General features: G+C 47.7%; 1 protein-coding gene across 1 annotated transcript in view; it reads right to left on the bottom strand.

Moving 5' to 3' along the window:
* LOC146869280 (RNA helicase MOV-10-like) overlaps positions 1 to 23,469 on the bottom strand; it is a 283,487-nt gene that overhangs the window by 94,483 nt on the left and 165,535 nt on the right. The window contains exons 11-13 of the mRNA XM_085633089.1: positions 20,195 to 20,312; positions 18,714 to 18,905; positions 18,089 to 18,163 (exon numbers count right to left, since the gene is read on the bottom strand). Of these exons, the coding sequence (XP_085489215.1) occupies positions 18,089 to 18,163; positions 18,714 to 18,905; positions 20,195 to 20,312 (385 nt within the window). The remainder of the gene's footprint in view (positions 1 to 18,088; positions 18,164 to 18,713; positions 18,906 to 20,194; positions 20,313 to 23,469) is intronic.

The raw sequence follows: 23,469 nt of genomic DNA, 5'->3' as shown, positions 1-23,469 counted from the left end.
AGCAAGGAAAGCAGCGAGCTCCTGGCACGCACACAGGTCCATGGCAGCAAGGAAAGCAGCGAGCTCCTGGCGCACACACAGGTCCAGGGCAGCAAGGAAAGCAGCGAGCTCCTGGCAAGCACACAGGTCCATGGCAGCAAGGAAAGCAGCAAGCTCCTGGCACGCACACAGGTCCATGGCAGCAAGAAAAGCAGCAAGCTCCTGGCGCGCAAACAGTTCCAGGGCAGCAAGGAAAGCAGCAAGCTCCTGGCAAGCACACAGGTCCAGGGCAGCCTGGAAAGCACCGAGCTCCTGGCACGCACACAGGTCCAGGGCAGCCTGGAAAGCAGCAAGCTCCTGGCGCGCACACAGGTCGAGGGCAGCAAGGAAAGCAGCGAGCTCCTGGCAAGCACACAGGTCCATGGCAGCAAGGAAAGCAGCGAGCTCCTGGCAAGTACACAGGTCCAGGGCAGCCTGGAAAGCAGCAAGCGCCTGGCGCGCACACAGGTCCAGGGCAGCAAGGAAAGTAGCGAGCTCCTGGCAAGCACACAGGTCCAGGGCAGCCTGGAAAGCAGCAAGCTCCTGGCGCGCACACAGGTCCATGGCAGCAAGGAAAGCGGCGAGCTCCTGGCAAGCACACAGGTCCAGGGCAGCAAGGAAAGCAGCAAGCTCCTGGCAAGCACACAGGTCCATGGCAGCAAGGAAAGCAGCAAGCTCCTGGCAAGCACACAGGTCCAGGGCAGCCTGGAAAGCAGCGAGCTCCTGGCGCGCGCACACAGGTCCAGGGCAGCAAGGAAAGCAGCGAGCTCCTGGCGCGCGCACACAGGTCCAGGGCAGCAAGGAAAGCAGCGAGCTCCTGGCAAGCACACAGGTCCAGGGCAGCCTGGAAAGCAGCGAGCTCCTGGCACGCACACAGGTCCATGGCAGCAAGGAAAGCAGCGAGCTCCTGGCAAGTACACAGGTCCAGGGCAGCCTGGAAAGCAGCAAGATCCTGGCACGCACACAGGTCCATGGCAGCAAGGAAAGCAGCGAGCTCCTGGCAAGCACACAGGTCCATGGCAGCAAGGAAAGCAGCGAGCTCCTGGCACGCGCACAGATCTAGGACTTCATGGAAAGCAGAGCGCTGCGCGTGTGCTCGCACACAGGTTCCGGGTAGCATGGAAATAATAAAGGGCCATATGAGACCTTTTCTGTTGGTCCTGGAGCACTCAGGGGATACTGATTGACATAAGCAACTGCACTCAACAAACTCAGCTTTGAAGCATGCATGTTTATTATACATAAAAATAACTGACAGCTAAAATTAGTCGTACCTCTTATTCTTCCTCTCTACCCCAACCTGCACATCCATCCATTAATATGTTCCTAGGTGCAAACTATATAAATCCATTTACGGCCATACATACAAAGTGCTCCTAGAGAGTTCTGGGCTTAGATATAGGACTCTAAAGATAATTGTAGCTCTTATGTGGGCCAGTTTTGTCCCGCTCTTTAAGGTAATGAGGACAAAAATCATTCCATCCTTGGCTTATGATCGCAAAATCTTGCTGGGGAGAGATGGCAAGCTCGTAAATAAGCTGGTCACCTGCAGAGATCCTCCTCAGCTGCCCAGATCAAGCTGGAATTTGGCCTTCTCAAATAGCGGGTGGCCAGGGCAGGTGCGTTCCTAAATCTCTGCCACAAAGTTCGGCTTACCAGGAGAGGAAGCTTAGAGGCCCTACTGTGGGACGAAGTTCAATCTGGTGGTCCAAGACAACCCCATTTCCAGTACCTCTGAGGATTGGTGCAGCATCTTCAATGCCAGAGAGCTCTGGGCACTACAACTGGGTCAAAATGCCTTTAAGCAAAGCATTAAAAAGCGAGCGCGCTCTCTGTTATATCAGGCTGACATGGATGTCCAAGCAAAGCGCAGGCACGCATGGGCTATCATCAACTCCTACCAACCAAGGCAATTTCAGCCTTATCTGGAGTGCACATACTCAAAGTATAAACAAGCATTTGCAATGCAATAGGTCTCGCATTTACGTGAGCTTGAGTTACTGACATTGTAAATGACAATGCCTTTTATTTATGTTTAGGGTTTTAAAACTATAATAAGGCATTGTCATTTACAATACTAATAGCTTAAACTCTCGCAAATGCAAAACCTATTGCATTGCAAATGCTTGTTTGCTTTATACTAAAAAATTCTTATCGTCTCTGCTGCGTAGGTATATGTTTTCTATATAAAAAGCTGCCTTGTTCTTTCTTCAGCAACTTAAGGATGACACGTTATTGGGTCTGTCGCTTTCCATTTTAGCACAGAGAAAGAGTATGTTATTTTAACAGTTATGCTGTTTATTTAACGATTATGATCCACATTATTGCTTTGGATAAGCTTTGAAATGCACTTTAGCCTAGAGGAAGAGTATGTTCTTTTAACTGATACAATACTTCTCATTATTTGCACTTAATGTCCAGGCTTTTTTTGTTCCCCACACTAGCAGTTTAACAAACTATTGTAATTCCTGATAATGTTGGATTCTAAGCAAGGTTTTATACTGTGGTATGCTTTTAATGTTTAATGTATATTTAATAGTCTTGCATATAGTTATTCTTTTTAAATCATGACATCTTCTGTAATGTACATCTTTTATGATCTACTTGATGAGATCGAATAAACCTTGATTGAATTGAAATCTGTAAATAATGCCAGGTTGAAAGACGCCAGGGGGAAAAGTCTATAAGGAAGCGAATTTCTCCTAAAGGGTGAGCGGCGCCAAGAGAGGAAGCTTTAAGTTAGCTCTCCTACAGGCTATTCCTTCCTGACAGTTGTGTTGCTGAAGTGACTGCCTGTCTGCTAGACTGCTGCCTTGCTGCCCAGTTGCCCTCCTGCCTGGGTCAGAGGAATTGGTCCTGTACCTGAACCTAGGACTCCCAGATTGACTCCAAGGGCTAGCCTGCTGACCTCTTGTTCAGAGCTACAAGGACATAACAGGCTCCCAACCACATGAACCAACACCCAGACCCAGCTGAAATAAGCACCTGACAGACTCAGCTGAAGTAAGCGCCTGACCCCGAAGAGGTGCCCCTCAGGTTGTGGACTCTTGGTATGGCCTCAGTCGGGCATGTTGGTGCCAAAACATTGTTTGCACTGCTAGCCAGTGTGAAGTTTTGTCAATCTGAGCCTTTGCACTACAGCATCCACTGCTCGCAGGGAATGCCACAGCGAACCTCCGGCCCAACCGTTTGTGATAACAAGATCTCCGCAATACAGCGACGACCATCCGGGACGCCAGGCCTGCTCTTTGCGCTAAATCAACAAACATCCATAATGCTTCCCTGCTCTTCCCAGCCCACCCAACTGCAAGTTACCCTTTGAGCTGGACTAAGAGGTGGTCCTTGTATCTAATTTGCGCTCCATCGCAGTTGGCCTGAACTTGTACCTTTCTCCTGGACTCACACGACCAGATAGCCGCAAGTAGCACTTTGGGCTTTTTGGCACAGTTTTCACTCAAATATTTAAGATTGCATATCTATGGTTCTACAAATTGTATTTTTGTTACTTTAGTCTTGACTTATTTTATTAAATAGTACTTTATTTCTCTAAATTGGCGTGGGATTTTTTGTGCAGTGTTTTCACTTTATTACTATTTAAGCACTGCACAAATACTTACCACATTGCCTCGAAGTTAAGCCTTACTGATCTGTGTCAAACTAGCAGAGAGTTGATCACAGGTTAATTTGGGGTTTCCTTGTGCCTCACTCTGACAAGGATTGTGGTAGCGGCTTAAATAGAGCTTCACCCCCTTCAGACAGTCACCCATTTTCTCACAGTTGGTCAGTCTTTTACAGGCAAAAACACATTTAATATGTGCCTAAAAAGCACAATACTACTTATTTTATTTATCTTAAAAAGAAAATAATAGAGGAGGAAAATCCTTCAGTTTCTTGAAACAAAATATTGAATTCTACTTACCAGAGTCTTGGTTACTGCTCAATTTTACTACTACCATAGTCGACATCAGCTTTCCCAAAAGACTGACAAAACATTGGCTGCCTGGTGTCTTGCTCATGTGCTCATGTAAGACTCATCTTAGTAGCAAGACATCAATGAGGCCTTAAAGATCTTTCATCTGACTTCCCCCTACCCACAACATACATCTCCCCTCTAATCCCTGAAGGAATCCAGGATTGCCTATACATTACTGTGCACCATACACAGCCTACTTCAACAATGGACATGGCTAGATCCAGAGAAGGGCCCCGAATTACTTAACTATTGGATTCCTTTAAACAAGCTAGCTGCTTAAGGCACGGATCTTTGAAACAACTTCACATTGACAAAACAAACTAATCACTTCCAGTTCTAGAAGCTCATGAAACAAACTAATGAGTGAACTATGACTAAATAATGTCAATGTTTAGCAAACCACTGCTTGAACAGGGGCTTACCAATTTTTCAGATGAGAAAAAACAAGAATTTTATATCTGGACAGGCTAGGAAGATTGCTGGGGGTCCATCGACAAAATGAATTTTTTTTTTTAATTCTTTTTATTGACATTTTCAATAACAAACTTAAAACATTGCTTCACACTGCTATGTACGCATCGCAGACAATGGCGACAGGCCCCCCCCCCCAACAAGGCACAGGGTGCGGAATGTACAGGATATCCAGGCAGTCTTACATGACAATCTACGCTTCAAACCAACCGGCTATCAGCCTCATCTGCCCATCTGGGTATCCCACCTCGACAGCCACCAACCCGCCCCACGAGTAGCAGCAAATATTAACGTTTCCCCCCCATCCAAGGGGAGAGCAGCGTGTTACAGCATTTGTAGCGGGGTTTGCTCCAGCCAGTGTATGAAGGGCTCCCAGATGTCTCTGGGTCTGGACCGCGCCGGCATAAGCTCCCAGTACAGGGCTAACTGGGTTTGGCAGTAAGCAACGCTTTGAATCCAAACCTTAATGTGAGGTGATGTGCCCGCCCCCCAGTGTATAGCAACCTGTCTCTTGGCCAATAATAATAGCATTGCTGGCAGTTTACGGTGTTTGGGCTCAATCATGTGTAAAATCCCCAGTAGTGCAACCTGGGGAGTGCAGGGGATCAGTAGGCCCGTGATAGTGCATATTATCTCCAGCACCCTTGTCCAGAACAACGCTATTGCAGTACAGCCCCACGCCATATGCATAAAGGTGGCCCCCGGTGCATGACAGCGCCAGCATTCATCGGTATCCCTTAGACCCATGCGGTGCAACCGTCTTGGTGTGCGGTAAAGCATGTGTATGTACTTGAAGTGGATCAGGCGCAGCCTGTAGTTGGGGGATAGAAGCTCAAGCTGCCGACAGCTCAGATCCCAGTGCACATCAGAGATTTCAGCTCCCAATTCCGCCTCCCACACGCCCCGCGCCGCCGGAAGCATCACGGGGTGGTTAGCCTGCATTCGCACATACAGTCTGGAGACCAGCTTGCGGCCAGAATCCACAGACAACACATTCTCCAAAGCAAGCAGATCCGGCGGTGGCGCCGGGAAAGTGGGGAACAACCTACGACTTGAGTTGCGGAGCTGGTAATACAGAAGCGTGTCTAGTAGCGTCGGTGCCTCCGATCCACACATCTGCTCCATCGTTAGGAAGGCATCGCTCGGAAATAGATCGCCTCCAGTGTGGAGGCCCAGCTCCGCGGCTCGCCCCCCGGTTCGCATAGCCCGCAGCGACGGCCACATCGGGTTCCCACGCAGGGGCACCGAGCGGGTATAAAGCACATCTAAGCCGGCCCTGCCTCGCAAACCATTCCAGGCCCACCTGAGCGCGTGAACCGGGTCGATTTCTGTGCACCGTCGGACGTGCGGCGCGTATAGGGCAACCGCCAGCGGTAGCGGTGCCGCCCTGTCGGTCTCGATCGCCACGTGCGGTTGAAACGGTGTGGGGTGCGCCCAGTAATGCAAGAACTGTGCCTGTGCACAGTATGCATATAAGGAGAAGTCTGGCGCAGCCAGGCCACCCTGTCTTTGTCGGAGAGTGAGGGTCTCCCAGGACACCCTCGGCTGCTTTCCCCCCCACGCCAACTCCACCATCAATGATCGCAGTCGTCGCAGAAAGTGTGCGGTAAGGGGCAGCGGGATATTCGCAAATAAGTAAAGGAGTTTAGGCAGGATCACCATTTTTGCCACCGCAATCCGGCCAGCCAGCGAGAGGGGCAAATGCTTCCAGCGGCCAACTCTCTCCTCCACCCAGCCGGTCACCCGCCCATAGTTTTCTGTCCAGATCTGCTGCATATCTGTGCTCACCCAGATCCCCAGGTATCGCACCGGCCCAGTCGCCCATCTCAGCGGGCAATCTGGGGTAAAGCGGGGAGTCCCGGTGGTCAAGGGCAGAATTACTGATTTCTCCCAATTGATAGTGACACCTGACAGCCGTCCATAGTCCAGTAGTTCTTGTGTCAGAGGGGAGAGGTTGACCTGAGGGTCAGAAACATACAGTGTAACATCATCAGCATATAGCGATATGGTCAGCGCCCTTGACGAGAAGCCAATGCCCCTGGCCGCATGATGTTGTCTAATACGGGCAGCCAGAGGTTCCGTGGCAATGGCAAACAGCAGAGGTGACAGGGGGCAGCCCTGTCTCGTGCCTCTCCGAATGGCAAAAGGCTCAGAGATCAACCCATTGACCCTTACCCTTGCAGTAATGTCTGTATAAAGTAGTCGTATGCAACCGATAAAGGCCTCGCTTACCCCCATGCGCTGCAGCAGAGGGAACAAGAATCCCCATTCCAGGGAGTCAAACGCTTTGGTGGCGTCCAGTAGCACAGCCGCTGCCTTAACATGCGGGGCCAAATAGTGCAGTACTCCGAAGAGGGTGCGGAGGTTATGGGACGTTGAGCGGCCCGGTATAAAGCCCGACTGGTCCGGGCGGATCATCAGGGGTAACACCGGCTGCAGGCGAGTTGCAAGCATTTTCGCAAAGATCTTGGCGTCTGTGTTGATTAATGAGAGCGGCCTATAAGAGTCGCACTGCTGGGCATCTTTATCTGGTTTCAGGAGGGTGATGATGACAGCCTCCCTCATGGAGTCCGGAAGCACACCCTTCTCAACCGCTTCCGCATATACCGCCAGCAGGCGGGGGGCCAGGAGATCCGCATATTCCTTGTAGAACTGCGCCGGGAGGCCGTCCGGCCCCAGCGCCTTACCAGCAGCCAATGACCCTATGGCCTCCCGCACATCCTCTGCCTCAAATGGGCGATCGAAATAACCTTTCTGGTGTGCATTAAACCATATAAGCTGTATGGAATCGAAGTATTCAGACAGCTCCGCCTGAGTGTGGGCCGCCCGAGATCTGTACAGATCTTTGTAGAAAGTCCGGAAGGCATCTAGTATTTCCGGAGGGCTATATACGGTTTCACCTCCCCCAGTCATCATAGCGGGGACAAATGTCGAGGGCCGCTGCGAGCGCAGCAGGAGGGCCAGCGTCTTACCAGGGCGATCTCCCTCCCCATATCGGCGGGCCGTCGCATATTTCGTCAGGAATTTGAGCTCTCTGTCAGCCTCCGCTTGATATTCAGTGAGCGTGGTGCGAGTTGCTGCCAACGTAGCAGCCGAGGGGTCCGAGCAGTACTGCACCTCCAATGAGTGCAGACGTTCTTCTAATTTACCGAGCGTAGCCCTTAAGGTCTTTAGGACTGCTGCCTGTCCCGCAATGCAGTGGCCCCTTATCACCACCTTAAATGCGTCCCACAGGGTGCCTAGCGATGTCACGGAGCCCTCATTGTGTTCAAAGTAGTCTAGTATGTGTTGGTGAATTTCCTCCCGAAACACCGGGTCCGACAGGGCCTGTGGCGGTAAGCGCCACGTGAAGGGCGTGATGTATGGCTTGGGGACTTTCAAAGTCAGCTCGACAGGGGAATGGTCTGAGAGGGTGCGCGCCTTGTGAGCAACTGAAGACACCCATGCATGTGCCTGTGGGGTCAAGAGCCAGAAGTCTAGGCGGGACCAGGCTCCTTTGTGCGGGGTGAAGCAGGTGCCCTCCCTAACCGCGGGATGCAATACCCTCCACGAATCCAGCAAATTATAATCAGCCATTAGGCCTCGTATAAGGCCAGCAGCTTGTGGGTGATGTGTGCGGGCTGCCCCTTACCTATCCAGGTCTAGCGACAAAACGGCGTTGAAATCCCCTCCCCACAAGCAATCTCCGCCACCCAGTGATTGTGTCAAGTGCCAGACGTGGCGGAAGAACCCAGGGTCATCCGAGTTGGGCCCATACGTGTTAACTAGCGTCAGCGGCGTGTGAAAGAGTTTCCCACTCAGTATTATGTAGCGCCCATCTGTGTCAGCATTTACCTTAAACGTTTGCCAGGGAAGGCCTCTACGGATAAGAATGGCCACTCCCCGGGAATAGCTGGAGCAGCCTGAAGTGTGCACCTCGCCCCATCTAGCGCCTCGCAGCCTGTCTCCAGCGCTCCGAGGCAAATGAGTTTCCTGCAGGAAACATATGTCAACGAGGTGGCGTGTCAGATACGCCTGCGCCAGGCGTATCTTGCGGTGGTCGTTAAGACCGCGGATATTCCATGTAAGGCATCTTAACTCGGTCAGGGAGGTTTATATGTGTGTGTCCCATACGGTGGCAAGGATATCAGCGTCCCACAGACCAGGGGCCCTCGGGGATCCCCCCGCCACCCAGTCCCCGGGAGGAGCGATATCATACAATCAGCCTGCTGTGCGGGTGCGACGCCATTTCGTGGTGCACTAAGAAATCGCAGTGAGAAAGCAACAACCAACAAGAACCAAAACCCTCCCCCACCCACTCCAACCCCCCAAACAGGTTGAGAAATAACCCCCCCCCACCTCCCCACCCAACAAGAACTTTCATATAGCAATGTCTCGGGAATCATCCCACAGGGCGTGGGGTCGCCGGCTCACACCCCCGTCGAAAAGACGACAGGGTGGCCGAACAGTGCTGCCTTAGATAAATACAGTACAATGAGCCACAGCGTACGGCGGCCCGACAGACCTCCCCCAGCAGCGGTCCATAGTGCCTGAGCGGTGCGGGCCTCGACAAGTCAAGCCAGTGCGCATAGGTTCGGGACACATCCCGCGGCCCTCAAGGGCCCCCTGGATTACCATACTCGGCTACAGGCCACGTATCTTACAGTTACGTTATCCAGCATCTCTTCACTTCTCAGAGGGATAACACGCTATGTCACTCTGTGTCACTCAACTGGCCACGCGGAGAAGCGCCCTGGTCATCCTCTCGCCCACGGTGCGAGCGCTCCGCCTGCCTGGCAAACTTGAGGGCATCCGCCGCGGTCGTAAAGAACATAGGCTTCCCTTTGTGGTGTATCCGCAGCTTGGCCGGGTATAGCATGGCATATTTAGTCCCCACCTTCTGGAATATTTTTTTAGCCGGTATAAATTCTCGCCTTGCGGCCTGCACCGCCTGTGTAAAATCCGGAAATAAGGAGATGACCATATTTTGGAATCGGAGCTCACCTTTTTCACGCGCCAACCGCAGGATGGTGTCCCTGTCCCGGTAGTTCAGAACACGTGCCAGGATCGGCCTCGGTGGCGCCCCAGGCACGGGCCGCGGCCCCAGTGTGCGGTGCGCCCGCTCGACCAGGAACATGGCCGACAGGTCCGCACCAAACAGTTCGCGGAACATTCCTTCAATAAATTGTTCCATGTTACCAGTATTGGTGGATTCTGCAATTCCAATAATGCGAACATTGTTCCTTCGGGAGCGGGCCTCCAAATCCTCATTGCGCCTTCTAATCACCTCCAGGACCTTATCCATGCGAAGGAGCCGCTCCCGGTTGTCTCCAATGCTCTCCTCGCAGTCGGCAATTCGCGCCTCCGCCGCAGCGATCTTCTCCTCGTGCTGGTCGACTTTATGAGATATGCCATCAAGCCGCTGGGCCATGGAGTCTAGCTTTCCATCGATTTCCTTGAGGCACCCTTTAAGGTCTCGAAACATACTTCTGACATCGTCCTCCGGTGGTGGGTCTAGCTGCGTTGCAGGGACCACCGGTGGCGATGGCGGAGCCGCCACCGCGCCGCGGGAAGCCTGTTTCTCAAAGTAGAGCTTCCACTGCTTGGCGTCGGATTTCCCCATGCCGCCCTTTGGGCCCTACACACCCCGGCACCGGGGAAAAATGGGGCAGTCGGCACCTCGTGGGCCCCGGGCCCCAGCCAGCACCAGACCACTTGCCACCAACTCGCAGTGCCGTATGTCAGTCAGAGGCCTGGGCACGGATCAGCATAGGCCCGCACGCTGGGGTCGTCACATCGCAGGTATGGATCAGGCTTCACGCCTCTCGTCTCTCAGGGGGTTTACCGGCCCCGCCAGCAGCGCCAGGCCACGTCTCCGCTGGCCAGTCAGCCAGATCGTCAGGCCCGCACACCGTGTGCCTTGGAGCCGCCGCGAGGGCCGCATTCAGGCCAGCAGGGGTCCGCAGCTGCGTCTATGGTGGCAGTCGTCGGGTATCCAGCACTCCGCGGGCGTCTACGTCGGTCCCAACCTCGCCACACGAGCCGCGGCCTCCGACCAGGGCCTCGCGCAGCAGACGGCGCCGCCCAGCGCGGAACGTCCCAGCAGCCGGAGTCACGAGGGCCCGTAACTCCGGATTTCCACAGCCGATTTCTGTCACAGAAGCACCGCCGGGATCCTCGGCGACAGGGCGCCTCCCGCCGCAGCTCCACTGCTCGAAAAGTCAGGCAGAGAACGGATGGGCTAACGGATTGTTTGTTCGGCCGGCAGAGCCCCATTACACGGCGGCTATCTTGCAGCTCGGCTCGGCCACGCCCCCCGACAAAATGAAATTTAACGTGGAATCCTAGCCCCGAGTTAAACAGAGAACCATATTTTTATATTGAAATATCAGGCTGTGACACAGAGGTGCCAATCATGGAAAAGCAATTAGTCTCCGCATCTGATCCAGTCTGGGCGCTGTAAGCACAAAGACTGCACGGACCCTTTCTTTTACATAATCGCTTGTAATGCCCTTGCCCCAATTCCTCATCACTGTTGTGTCCACCCCAATATTATAGTGGTCCTGCCCTGTAGAAGATCATAGACCCACAAGGAAACGCACATTTGTCAGAGAAAACGAGAAGTAGTAGGTGTCTCTCAGTCTGTCTCTAATGATTTATGCTCTAATAGAGCCTTAACTCAGCATGTACTATCATAGGATTATGTATTAAGCAGCATTTATCTACAAATCATCTGCATCAGAATGATTAGAAGCAACTCACCAGATAATATGCAGAGTAAGGCACATGTTAGCTACCGTCCTATTTCACCTCACATCCCAAATCTGTTAATCTGGTCCCTTCTTGAAGTATCTAAATATTGTCGTCAAACATCTAACATATATATAGCTGTATTGATTTCCTCAGCTTAAATTATGCAAAGGTATATTAAGTATTCACCCACATACTTAAGCCATAACTGAGTCAGCAGTCGGAATTCAGTCCTTCAGCATCTACCCTCAGCAATCTGTTCATGTGTCTGAAAACACCCTTGCGGCAGTGCCCTAAATACTCTTATCACCAACAATTTTGTATGGAGTGCCAAAGGGTCGCTAATGCTCGGAATCCGCTTTGCTACAAATATGTGCAGTCAATGCCCCTTTACTGAAGCATGCAGAAGCTATTACTATTTGTCCCTTCTTTCTTTCAAGATGGAACTTTGCAAGGTCATCTTCCCTTGCAGCTACCATTACTATGCGAGCAGAGAACGTATAGTTTCTTACCTGTCGGTGCAGTTTTGCAGCTTGAAGAATTTTCTGGATTTACTATGCTGTGCATCTAGTGGCTGGGTCCGGAATTGTAGGGTCTCTTTTTTCGTGTTTTTTTTCGTGGCCGGTGGGCGTCAACATACCACCATTTAGTGTCCTGCTGTGCTTCCTCCGGAAGCTCCCACCTTCGGTCGCCATCTTCGGATTCTTTTTTTTTTTTTAAAGGTTCGTTCTTGTTTTATTTATTTCTTCCTCTTGTCTCATCTTTCTGGCGGAGGAGGGTGGGTTCGCTAGTGAATCCGGAAAATTCTTCAAGCTGCAAAACTACACCGACAGGTAAGAAACTATACGTTTTGCAGCATGAATCTTTTCTGGATTCACTATGCTGTGCATAAACTTTGTAGCGGTTTTCTAGTCTTGTGGTGGTTGGGTGCAAGCTGAGTGTTGGTTTGTGAAAATATGTTGTAAGACCTTTTGTCCTACTTGTGTTTCTTTTTTCTTTTGAATATCCATGCAGTAGTGCTTTGTGAAGGTGTGCACTGTAGACCATGTTGCTGCTTGCCCAATTTCTTGAATAGGCGTATTTGCTAAAAAAAAGCTACTGTTGCTCCTTTCTTCCTTGTTGAGTGAGCGTGCAGTGCTCCTTGTAATGTCTGACCTGCCTGGTTGTGGCACAACTGTATGGCTTGTGTAATCCATCTTGCAATGGTATTCTTTGTGATTGGTCTTCCAAGAAAACTGTTGGTGAATGATACAAAGAATTGTTTTGTTTTCCTGTATTCGTTGGTTCTTTCTATTTAGTGCATGACTGCTCTTCTGGTGTCCAGGGCGTGTAATGCCCTTTCTGATTGTGTCTTTTGTTTTTGGAAAAAACTTGGTATTTGTATTGCTTGGATACCACCTTTGGCATAAATTGTGGATCAGCTCTCATGACGATTCGGTCATTATGTATTTGGAAGTAGGGCTCTTGCAGTGTTAGAGCTTGCAATGCACTTACTCTACGTAGTGATGTAATTGCAATTAAAAACGCTGGTTTTAGTGTGAGAATTTGTTGCGTTGCTTTGTGGATTGGTTCGAATGGTGCCTTTATCATTTGAGCTAGTACTACATTGAGATTTCATGCAGGTGGTGGCATCTTTCTTGGAGGTGCTATTCTTTTTACTTCTTCTAGGAATCTTTTGACCACCTGGGATGTGAATAAAACTCTTCCCTGTTTCTCCGCTTGTGTACGCTACGATTGCTGCTTAGTGTACCCTTATAGATGTGTAGCTCAGTTTATTCTGTAGTAAATATGTTAAGTATTTTAGTACTGTTGATTCTCTTGTGATCCTTCTTGAAAGTTTCTTTAAGGCACCATTGAGAGAATCTTTTCCATTTGGCTGTGTAGCACTTCCTTGTTGTAGGTTCTCTCGCTTCTCGGAGTACTGCCATTGTGGTCTCTGGTAGTCTGAGGTGAGCAAATTCTAAGTCCTCAGGAGCCATGCTGCTAGGCTTAGGCTCTCTGGTTCTGGGTGTAGCACCCTTCCGGTTCTGCATTGTTAAGAGGTCCTTTCTGTTGGGGAACTTATGCATTGCCCCTTGAGTCATCTCCATTATCTAGGAGAACCAGGTTTCACCGGCCCACTGAGGAGCTAAGAGTATTAATGTCATGTGGCTGATCCTGCATTTTTTGAGTACCCTGTGTAGCAGTGGTATCGGGGTAAAAGGGTAAGCAAATGTCCCTGACCAGTCTATCCATAGCGCATTCCCTAGGAACAGTTTGCACGGTTGCCTGGAAGCGAAGTGCTGGCATTGTGGGGTGTTGCAAATAGGTCGATTTGCAGAGTTCCCCATTTTTTGAATATCTTTAGGATTTCAAATGGATTAATTTCCCATTTGTGGGATGCTGAGGCTTGCCTGCTCAGCCTGTCTGCTTCTACATGTTCCTTCCCTGGAAGATGTATTGCTAGCAAGTCTATTTTCCTTGGGATTGCCCATCGCCATAGTTCTTGGGCGAAGGTTGATAGTGTTATTGTGGTCTTCCTTTTTTGTTGATGTAAAACATGGTAGTTGTATTGTCCATTTGGATTAACACCCTCTTCCCGTAAAGCTCTTTCTGAAAGGCCTTTAAGGCTAGGAACACAGACTTTAACTTCAGGAAGTTGATGTGTTTTATTGCATCCTGTTGTGTCCACCATCCCCTTATTCTTAGGTTGTTCATGTGTGATCCCCACCCTAGCTGGGAAGCCTCTGTTGTAATGGTCACGGTTGGAGTTGGTTGTGTGAGAAGTCTCCACTGTGCTATGTTCTTTCTGTTCCACCATGCCATCTCTTGATGAACTGTTTGCGTGACAACCACTAGATCCTCCCAACTCCTTGTTGCTTGTGACCGTTGCTGTTGAATCCATTCCTGGAATGGTCTCATGTGTAGTCGAATGTTTGGGACTAGATGAATGCATGAAGTCATCATCCCTAGCAGTATGCCCACTGTCTTTACTGTCAGAGCTTGCCCCTTGTGGTATAGATTTGTCTCCTTAAGTATCACTAATGTTCTCTTCGTGCTTGGAAATACCTTCCCTAGTATTGTGTTGATTTCTGCCACTAAGAATATTTTTACTTGTTCTAGTTCTATTGACGATTGCTTCCCAGTGTATTGAGAAACCGTGTTGGAGCAATGTCTCTATGACTTTCTGTATGTGTTCTTTGCAAAGATTGTACAAGCTTGCTCTTACTAACAAGTCATCTAGGTATGGGTAAACACGAATCCCTTGCCTTCTTAGGTGGGCCGCTACTGCTGCTAGGCATTTTGTGAAGACTCTTGATGCTGATTTCAGTCCAAATGCTAGCACCGTAAATTGGTAGTGTGTTTTGTTGATCTCCTGGAAGAAGTTTCTTATTCTGCCTCCCACTGATCTTATATGTTGGAGGGATTGTTTGATTTTTGGGACACGTTCTTTTGTTATGTTTGTCTGTTGTTGCACCCTCTGAGATTTTATTTGAGTGTGCGTAATTCTTGCAGTGAAGTCACTTGAAGGTGGGTTGCTGTCCCCCTCTTTGTTGTTAGTCTCTTGCTCGAGGGCACCCTTGAAAGGATTGTCTTCAGTGTTGGTATTGCCAACTTTGTTGTTGTTTTTGGCCCTGCTGCTGGCCCTGGCTTCCTCCTTGATAATCTTGTTGAAATGTTTGGTGTAAGGCTACAGGCTGGTGGTTACCTCTGCCTGCTGGTCTCCGTAATGGTGCTCCCCTATGCATGCCTCTGGATTATAGTGCCCCCATGGACCTTGCAGTCTCATTCTCTTTCTTTAATTGATTTAATTTCTCGTCCACAGCTGTTCCGAATAGTTTTTCACCATTGAACGCGGTGTTTAATATGTTATTTTGTACCTCTGGTTTGAAACCTGAAATTCTTAGCCAGGCGTGCCTTCTCTCAGTTACCCCGTCTGCTAGATGTTTCTTCTGCATCTAGGGCTGATTTTAAACATGTGTTCGCCATGTTCTTCCCTTCTTCCACTAAGTGGCTTGCCCTTCTTTGGAATTGGTCTGGCAGATGTTTTAGTAGGTCACTACTTCCTCCCAGTTTTGATATGCATGTCTATTGATTAATGCATTTGAATTTGCGATATGCCACTAAATTGCCGCACTTCGTTCCACCTTTCTCCCCAAGAGATCCATCCTTTTCCTTTCTGTCGTCTGGTGGTGGCCCCACATTAGTGGGTATATTAGCTCTCTTCCTAGCTGTGGAGGTTATCATAGAATCAGCTGGCACTGAACCGCCGATATACATAGGATCCTTTGAGGAATGTTTGTATTTTCTCTCACCCCTTGGTGTTACAGCCGATTCTTTACAGGCTTCCTTACCCTGGTCCAGCACACTAGGTAGCATGGGAAGGAATTGAGTCCTTGTTTGTGTAGGCAGCAAGGACTCTAGGAGAAAACAGTATTGAGGTTTTTCCTCCTCTAACTGCACTCCATAAGTGTCTTCAGCCTTCTTTATCACCCGATTGTACATCCCAATGTCATCTGGTGGTCAGGGCCTCGAGGGGTACGAGTCCAACCCTTCTTCTGGTGATTCGGCGTCAAGATCTTGCCACTGCATGTCTTGCGCCTCCGAGGTCGCCGAACCATGATATGTTCGGTCCTCTTCCTCTACTTTGGCTTTGAAGTAGTACTCTTCTTCCTCGACCGGTTCTGGCGTCGTCAGAAGATCTAGTTCTTGGACGTCTTTCACCTTCGGCCGAAATTTTCAGCGGAATTTTGAATTGTTTCATTTTCTCGTCGAAATCCTTCTTGCGTTGCAAGATACTCGCCATTTCGGCTTCAAGCCTTTTTTTTTTCTTTTACAACTCAGACGCATGTGTTTCGGCGTCGAGATTTTCTGCCTTTCTTTTGCAGCTTGTCTACGTTGAAGCTTGTTTAACCCTTTCTTTTTTTGATGTTGAATAGTCCTTTTTGTGACTGCTCTTCCGACAACTGTTTTTTCTAGGGTCTTCGTGTCTGGGAGTCCTTGTCAAAGGAACCGACAGACTGTTTGTCCTTGGACGCACTTGCAGTCATCAAATGTTTCAACGCCAAGGCTCCCTTCGAGGACTTGGAGTCACTCTTTCGTGGATCGGCTGACTGTTTGGGGGTCGATGCTTCTCTTACCTCCTTTGGAGTTTTCTTTTCGACCGACGACTGGGACGTGCGCGTCCTCTGCGCCGCCAAGCCCTTCGGCGACGTTGTCCTCTTCTTCACTGGAGAGGACCAGGTCTCGAAGCGACGCAAGTGGTCCTTGACCCTGCATGTTGTAATTTGCTTTTCTGTGCCTCTCTCTCACCTTTAAAGTCTTCGGGGTGAATGCCGAGCATGCGTCGCAATCTTCGCTTCGGTGGTCCAGCGGCAGGTAAAGGTTACAGACCGGATGCTGATCCTTCAGTGTGTACTTGTGGTGACTATTGTCGCAGAACTTGAATGGCGTCTTGTCCATTACCGTGCACAGGGAGCCCCCAGTATGCACATTCTCCGTAGGACGTCGAAGCTTTGGTCTTTTTTCTCTTTGCTGTGTCTCGGTTCACTGACTCGAAGGCCAGTATGTCGATAAAGTTATTTTCTTGCTGTTTTTGTTATTTTTCGTAGATTCTTCTCTCCAAACTTCTGGAGCTCCTTCCGTATCGATCCAGACCCAACGGCAGAAAAAAAGAATCTGAAGATGGCGACCAAAGGGAGCTTCCGGAGGAAGCACGTTGATGTCACTGAAGGCCACCAAATAGTGGTATGTCTACACCCATCAGTCACAAAAAAAAAAAAAAGACTACAATTCCGGACTCAACCACTAGATGGCGGAATAATGCACAGCATAGTGGATCCGGAAAAGATTCACGCTGCAACACTGGAAAGTTCCCTTCTCTGCCATAATCATTTGAATGGTGTCAGAACATGTGGAGTTTCTACACTGAAAACATGCATGTATCTGTTAGCATTACCTTTCAAATTGTTGTCCTTTAAAGGCTCTATTCCGGTTATATGTATTCTGTAATATTAAGCACAACCATGTTGACATGCAATCAGGCCTGTCCTGCATGTAACATGCACTACTGTCACACACAAACCCTGCCACTCACACACACCACACACACCGTCCATGTAACATCAAGAGGAAGCACAGCAAGAAACTGAAATACATCAGTTTCTATTTACATTTGATCATGGAGACAACTGTAACCATAGCAAGACAGCACCAGTAGTAACCATGCACTGGGAGGTAGCCAGAAGGTGACATGTCAACAGTGTACAGAACTTATTTAATTTAACAATGTTTGACATATAGTCAAACAGTGACAGTAGATGGAAATCAAACCTTGGTATAAAGGACCAAAGAAGGTATTCTGAAACAAAAAGTACAAAATAGCCCTGTAAAAAGATGTATTGTACCATTTCCACTGTAAATATCTCATAAATTGTAAGACAGAGAAAGCTATTTTACTGAGAATTCCAGAAGCACCATACAACTCGAATTGCTCATGCAAGTGTAAAATGAAGCACATAGGATTTCAGTTGCATGCTTTTAAAGATGGATGATATGTAGGAATATTCGTGAATCTCTCCAACAGCAAGGCTGTATCTCCTCTTTGACCTGCTTTTGTATAAAATCCGATCTAGAATTCTGGATTGTGTAAAGTAAAGCAACCACTGCTGAGAACTGCTTTGCTCTGAATGTCACAATTTGCCAATTTATCCTTCCATTCTCGCTAGGTTGGGTAACTGAACACCAATAAATTAGGTGAAATTTGTTATTTATCACTTGAATACAGCAAAAGTGCAGGTTTTATCAAGTGACCTCAGTGATGAACGCCAAGTCTGCATCCACCCTCTGGTCAAATGATATGAAATATGTTAACATATACTAGATGATTTACCATGTAAACAACAAGCTGCGGTTTACCTTCAAATCCTTGATATCATTCATGCCTTTGAGCTCTGGATCCAACTTAGTTATGGCTTTCCTGATCTTTTCAACCTGGAAAGATTCAACAGTGCAAATAGGTTAAGACTACACAAATGTAGCTTATTAAATCAGTCATGATGGCAGACTGTGCTGCTGCATGAATCATTTAAGGAAGACATTTTCAAATGCATGATTAAACACAATAAGCAACAAATGATACGGATTACAGTGGCTTATCTAAAAATGTTCTCTCTCTCCAATGCTGGACAACATCTCAAGACAAGTATCTTGGGTTGGAGTATTCCTATAGAAATTAACTTATATCCAACCCTATCCCAATGCAGCGGGTTAAGAGAAAGTGAGACTAAAACAGTGTGTTCTCTAGAGGCCAATCTCCCTTACCAGAACAATGGGGCAGCATTATGAACAGGCTTCTATGTATTGCTGGCAAATGTCTTCTCACAAAATGAATTACACTGGCTTGAGCAACACTACTTTACAAAAGATGATACTCTCCATTAATCAGTGTAACATTCTAGTTTTTAATGTCACATTATGCACTATACAACGTGGCACAAATGTTGAAACAAGATCATAGTTTGCAATTATACCAACGCCTTACCTGTTTCCGATAAGGAGAAATAATGCCAATTTCCTTAGGAGAGAGTTTGGGCGTCCCCTTCTTTCCCTGGGCAACCAGCAGTTTCTTGAGGTAAGATACCACAGCATCAACCTCAGTCACATTGAAGAATGAAGGGCTGTTGCCTTCACGCTGGTCTTCTCCTAGTACCCCATTAAAAATGATTGGAAATCCCTAAAAGTGAAAACCGGACTAACTTTAAAATCTTCCATTCAAGGAAAATGCATTCAAGTATACACAATTATTTACTGGAGAACAATTCCCCTACTACTATGCTTGCAGTATGTGAATTAGTGAATCTTGACGATATAACACCTCTAATAAGACTGGTCGAATACAACAGGAAAGGAGTAGACAAAAAATTATCTTGCATTAAAATCAAATTAAATAAAAAAATGTTTTCCTACGATTAGACAAAAATGACTAGGGATGCAGACATCTTTTCAACATCTTTAATGTCGCTGCAAAGGTTGGAAGGGTGACAGCATGCAAGGGCGGAAGGTGCGAAGGAGCAAAGAAGTTGTAGACCAGACAGAAGCACAACAGCGTAAAGGCGCCTGGAGGAAGGGCAAGAAACGTCTTAAGCAGAGAATGAGTAGGAAGTGAATCCCAAGGACAGAAGCAGCAGAGAAACAGTGAGCGGAGATGTAAGCAGCACAAAGACATGGACCCTGAACAAAAAGGATCCTCGAGAGGTGCTGTTCACATGATAGGTGTGGATCGGATCACATCCCAGAAACTATAGGCAAGAGAGGATTAACTTTCACTAGCAGATGCAGAAGAGTAGCCATGAGTAGGCACGAGAAAGAGGATCACAGCTCGAGAACAGAAGGACAGAAAGGTTAAGTGCAATAATAAAAAAAAAGTGAGTAAAAAATAAAGAAATCAACAAATTTAAATCAGCAAAAGGCAAAAGCAGCATCAGTAGACCAGAAACTTGGATTACTATGCACTCTAGCATTTGTCCTTTCAGGTTGCTTTTTATTAGTTAAAATAACAAATTTAGTTTTGAGTACTCAATGATATGGACTTCAGAGTTGGACAGATGTATAAATATTTCCAAACTGAAAAAATAATCTATTGTGGCATTTACATGGTACGGAGGCTTGGTACGAGGTTAGGTTCCGCAACACACAATACTTTGACAACCTTAATGCCCCATTCACTAACGAATTCAGCCAAGTTACACTTAACAATTCAGTGTCTGAAGAAACCACAAATGAAATGGCAGAGCGAAACGTAGTCAGGAACAAGAATACTTTCAGATTACCGCAAGATCACGGACAAAATAATGTAAAAAAATAATGAAAAATGCTTTTATGCAGATTGTACCTCCCGAAACAAACCCCTCGAGAACATTGCTACTGAACAAACTTGGCCTTGTAAATATTAGATACATGACACAATCATGAAATAGCACACTAGCATAATGAATGCAACTTCATTTGGAAGCAAGTGCTTACCTGCTTTGGTAGATGCTCCCAATTGCAGTAAGAATGGCTCAGAATCTGATCTGCACACTCCTGAAGTTCTCCATCATAAAAAAGCTCATTTGGTATCTTGAGGATATCTGGATGGGACCTTAATGAGACAAAACAGCACTGTTAACCTTATTACTGCAAAAGGTCGCCAACTCCTAAATATCAGTTAATTTAATCTTTCTTCCAACAATTTGTACGCCCTAAAGCCTGGCACTAATCATTTTCTGTTACACAAAAGACTCAACATTTAGAAATGATACCTTTCTGCGGTAGGTGGCATACTCTATCGGGTGTTGACCAAACACTGTGTAGGAGTGTGCATGATTGGGGCATAGATCTGCAACTATGCAAAAAGACTATCGGTTGTCCCAACTTGCAATGTTAAAGGAGTGAAAGAGTGGGCATGCTCACCACAACAGTAACCTTTCCTAAAAAGCAAAAACCATAGCCGATGTCCTCTTGACCACAGTTGAAGATAACCCCTGCCCTCAAACATTGATGAACTTCTCCGTTACCTTAGACAGTCAACCAACCCACCCTTATATGCATCCTTGGATCTTCAATGGGATTCACATGCAATGCCCTTCACTGGCTGGTTTGCTACCTTTCCAATCAATACCAGTTTGTTAACATAGGCACACCAAGAACACAAAAGATCCCCATCACCTGCGGAGTTTCCTAGGGCTCCATACTCTCTTGTGTCAAACATCAATCTATACATTGAACTGCTTGGTACTCGAATTCAATAACAGCATCAAGATTCAGCAATATGTCGATGATGCACAACTCTACTCGAAAATCTCCTCTGCTTCAGACATGCAATGCCTCAAACAGCGTGCACATCATCCAGACCTGGATATCAAGCACCTACCTGAAGCTCAACCCAACCAAGATAGAATTCCTGTCATTTGCCAAGAACAATAAACAAGATAATATTCAAATCTGGCTCAACAACATGAACTTTTACTGCTGGGAACCTCCACTTTCATCAAATGCCAAGTCACTTGGATTCACCATGGACACTAACTTCACCTCGAAGGAACGAACACATAGTGAGGAAATTCGATTTTCGATCTCGCTTGTATTCAGCCACCATTTCTTTGTGTTCCACCGCCATTTTGTGTTGCCCTCACTCAGGCAGCACAATGAACAAAGTTTTTCTGCTGATCTTACTGCGACGTGTCAAATAACCTTCTGCCTCTGTTTACGAGACTGATGTCAGGGACTGGCTGAGTCCACTAATCCTCGTCTGGTTTGACTAAACCCTGTCTCAACTGTCTGTCGGTTCACACCATTCTTTCCTGACTTTATCTTATCTTCTGGCCTTCGCTATTCTCTACTTGTATTCTCTCATTTCACAACTGTCCTCCAAAGCATACAAATATGTCCTGCCACCTGCAAGTTGAGTTGTAGACACTACCACTGATTAACTTGTGGGGAGGGGTGGCAAAAACAGTTGGAAGAGAGGTTTATTTGGGTTACTTGATATCTTGTTTTCAAACTTTTCTCATTGGTTATATCTTGTTTTCAAACTCTTCTCATTGGATAACCATGTATGCATTGGGAGTGTTCTTGGTGAATCTATGCGCTATAAAAGATTGTGCGTGATGCAGTAGAGTGGCAGTCTCCTAAGAACATACTGAGTGTACTTCTGGGACAACTGTACTTAGCTGCAGCTAATAAACCTGATCTTCTACGTTCAACAGAATGTCCTGTGTCTCTGTTCAACAAAGCAGGTGAACTCAGGAGATTAAGGCGTGCCCTGCGCCGCCAGGCCCATAAGGCCCTGGTTCTTCAATTGGTGCCCTCTGTGAGGCGGCTTCAGAGGTAGCGATTTTGCCTGAGGGTCGTGAGGAACCCCGCAAGAAAATTCTGGAGGAATCGCGAACCACGTCAAGCGACCCCTGTATGTCGAAGTGGTCCGAAGGTCTTTTTCAGCGCGGTTTCTCCTTCCTGACGGCTTCTGACGACTGCTGCCCTGACTGCCGCCTTGCTTTGGCCCCTTTTGGTGATGTATGGTACCGCGAGACGTTAGACGGGCCTCTGTTGGCGTAAGAAGACACTTATTTAAGTATTGGTGGGTAGCTCCCACCATTTCGTTTTTTTTTGTGATTCGGCTATTGCAAAAGCCGAAGCCGAGGGGTGAGTACAGATTGTGCTGTGTTATTCGATTTAACCCCTTGATGTTTGTGAACAGTCCAGTGAAATAACAATGCCTGGTCTGAGTAAGTTTAGAAAGTTTTGTTGTTTTGGTTGTGATAGGGATTCCCGGCTGGAGGACCCTTGTCCAATTCCTCCGGTTGGAACTCCCACTTATGAGCTTTATTCTAAACATGGTGTTGGCCCCATTGCTTTTATTGAGGCATGCATCCGATACACAAAGAATGATGGTGTTCTACAGTGGCCACAGAATGGTAGCTTTGAGCCTGACATATTCGATAATTTGGAAGCAATTTTGTTTAAAAGAAAAGCCCGGCCGGCAATGTTTGATTCTTTCCGCCTCTGGCGTAAGGAAGCCAAACAGAGAGAAATTAAACAGGCAAAACGAGATAAGAAAACACAAAGTATGACGATTATACAGGCTTGCCAGCAGTTTAAAGATAATGAGATTAATCATGAAATCGAAATTTCAGAGAGACAGCATCGTATGGCGATAGATAAATGCTATCCGGTGTTGCCTATTTCCCCTTCTGATAAAAGTAAGGATCCGGAGGAAGACCCTTTGATGTCTCACTTAGAGATTGCCTCCTCCCTATGTACAAGGTGCTAATGCACCCCCATTGTTACAACCAGTTCAGCCATTAGTTGCGCCTCCGCCTGCTCCGGCTCTTCCGCATTTGCCCCTTCCGGTAGTGCCACCCCCCACCTCTTCCGCCACCGACTTCTTTGCCTCCGTTTCCTGAACATCAATCTCCTTTGCCTTCGGCTCCCCTTATAACTGTTAATTCTTCTGTTAGTTCACCTAATACCTTGTCCCCTGTTCTTATGCCTAATCCTCCTACTGTGCGCAAACGAATCACAGATACTGTCTCTGGGTTTCTGTCTCCTTTCTTTGAGACTTTGAATATGTCTCCGGCTTTTTCTCGAAGACAGTCTCGTAGTCAACTCCCAGGTTTCGACGAACGGGTGGTATTGGACTCTCTCGCTCGCAAATGGATCGAGAAGGGTCCCCAGTATAGTGTGAAAGATATCATGACCACCTTTCATCAGTGGGAGGCGCCCACGCAGAGATATGTATTTAATGTTGTGTGACACTC

Source organism: Triturus cristatus, chromosome 1_1 (assembly GCF_964204655.1).
Source record: "Triturus cristatus chromosome 1_1, aTriCri1.1, whole genome shotgun sequence".
Lineage (NCBI taxonomy): Eukaryota > Metazoa > Chordata > Amphibia > Caudata > Salamandridae > Triturus > Triturus cristatus.
This window is presented reverse-complemented; position numbering and strand designations above follow the sequence as displayed.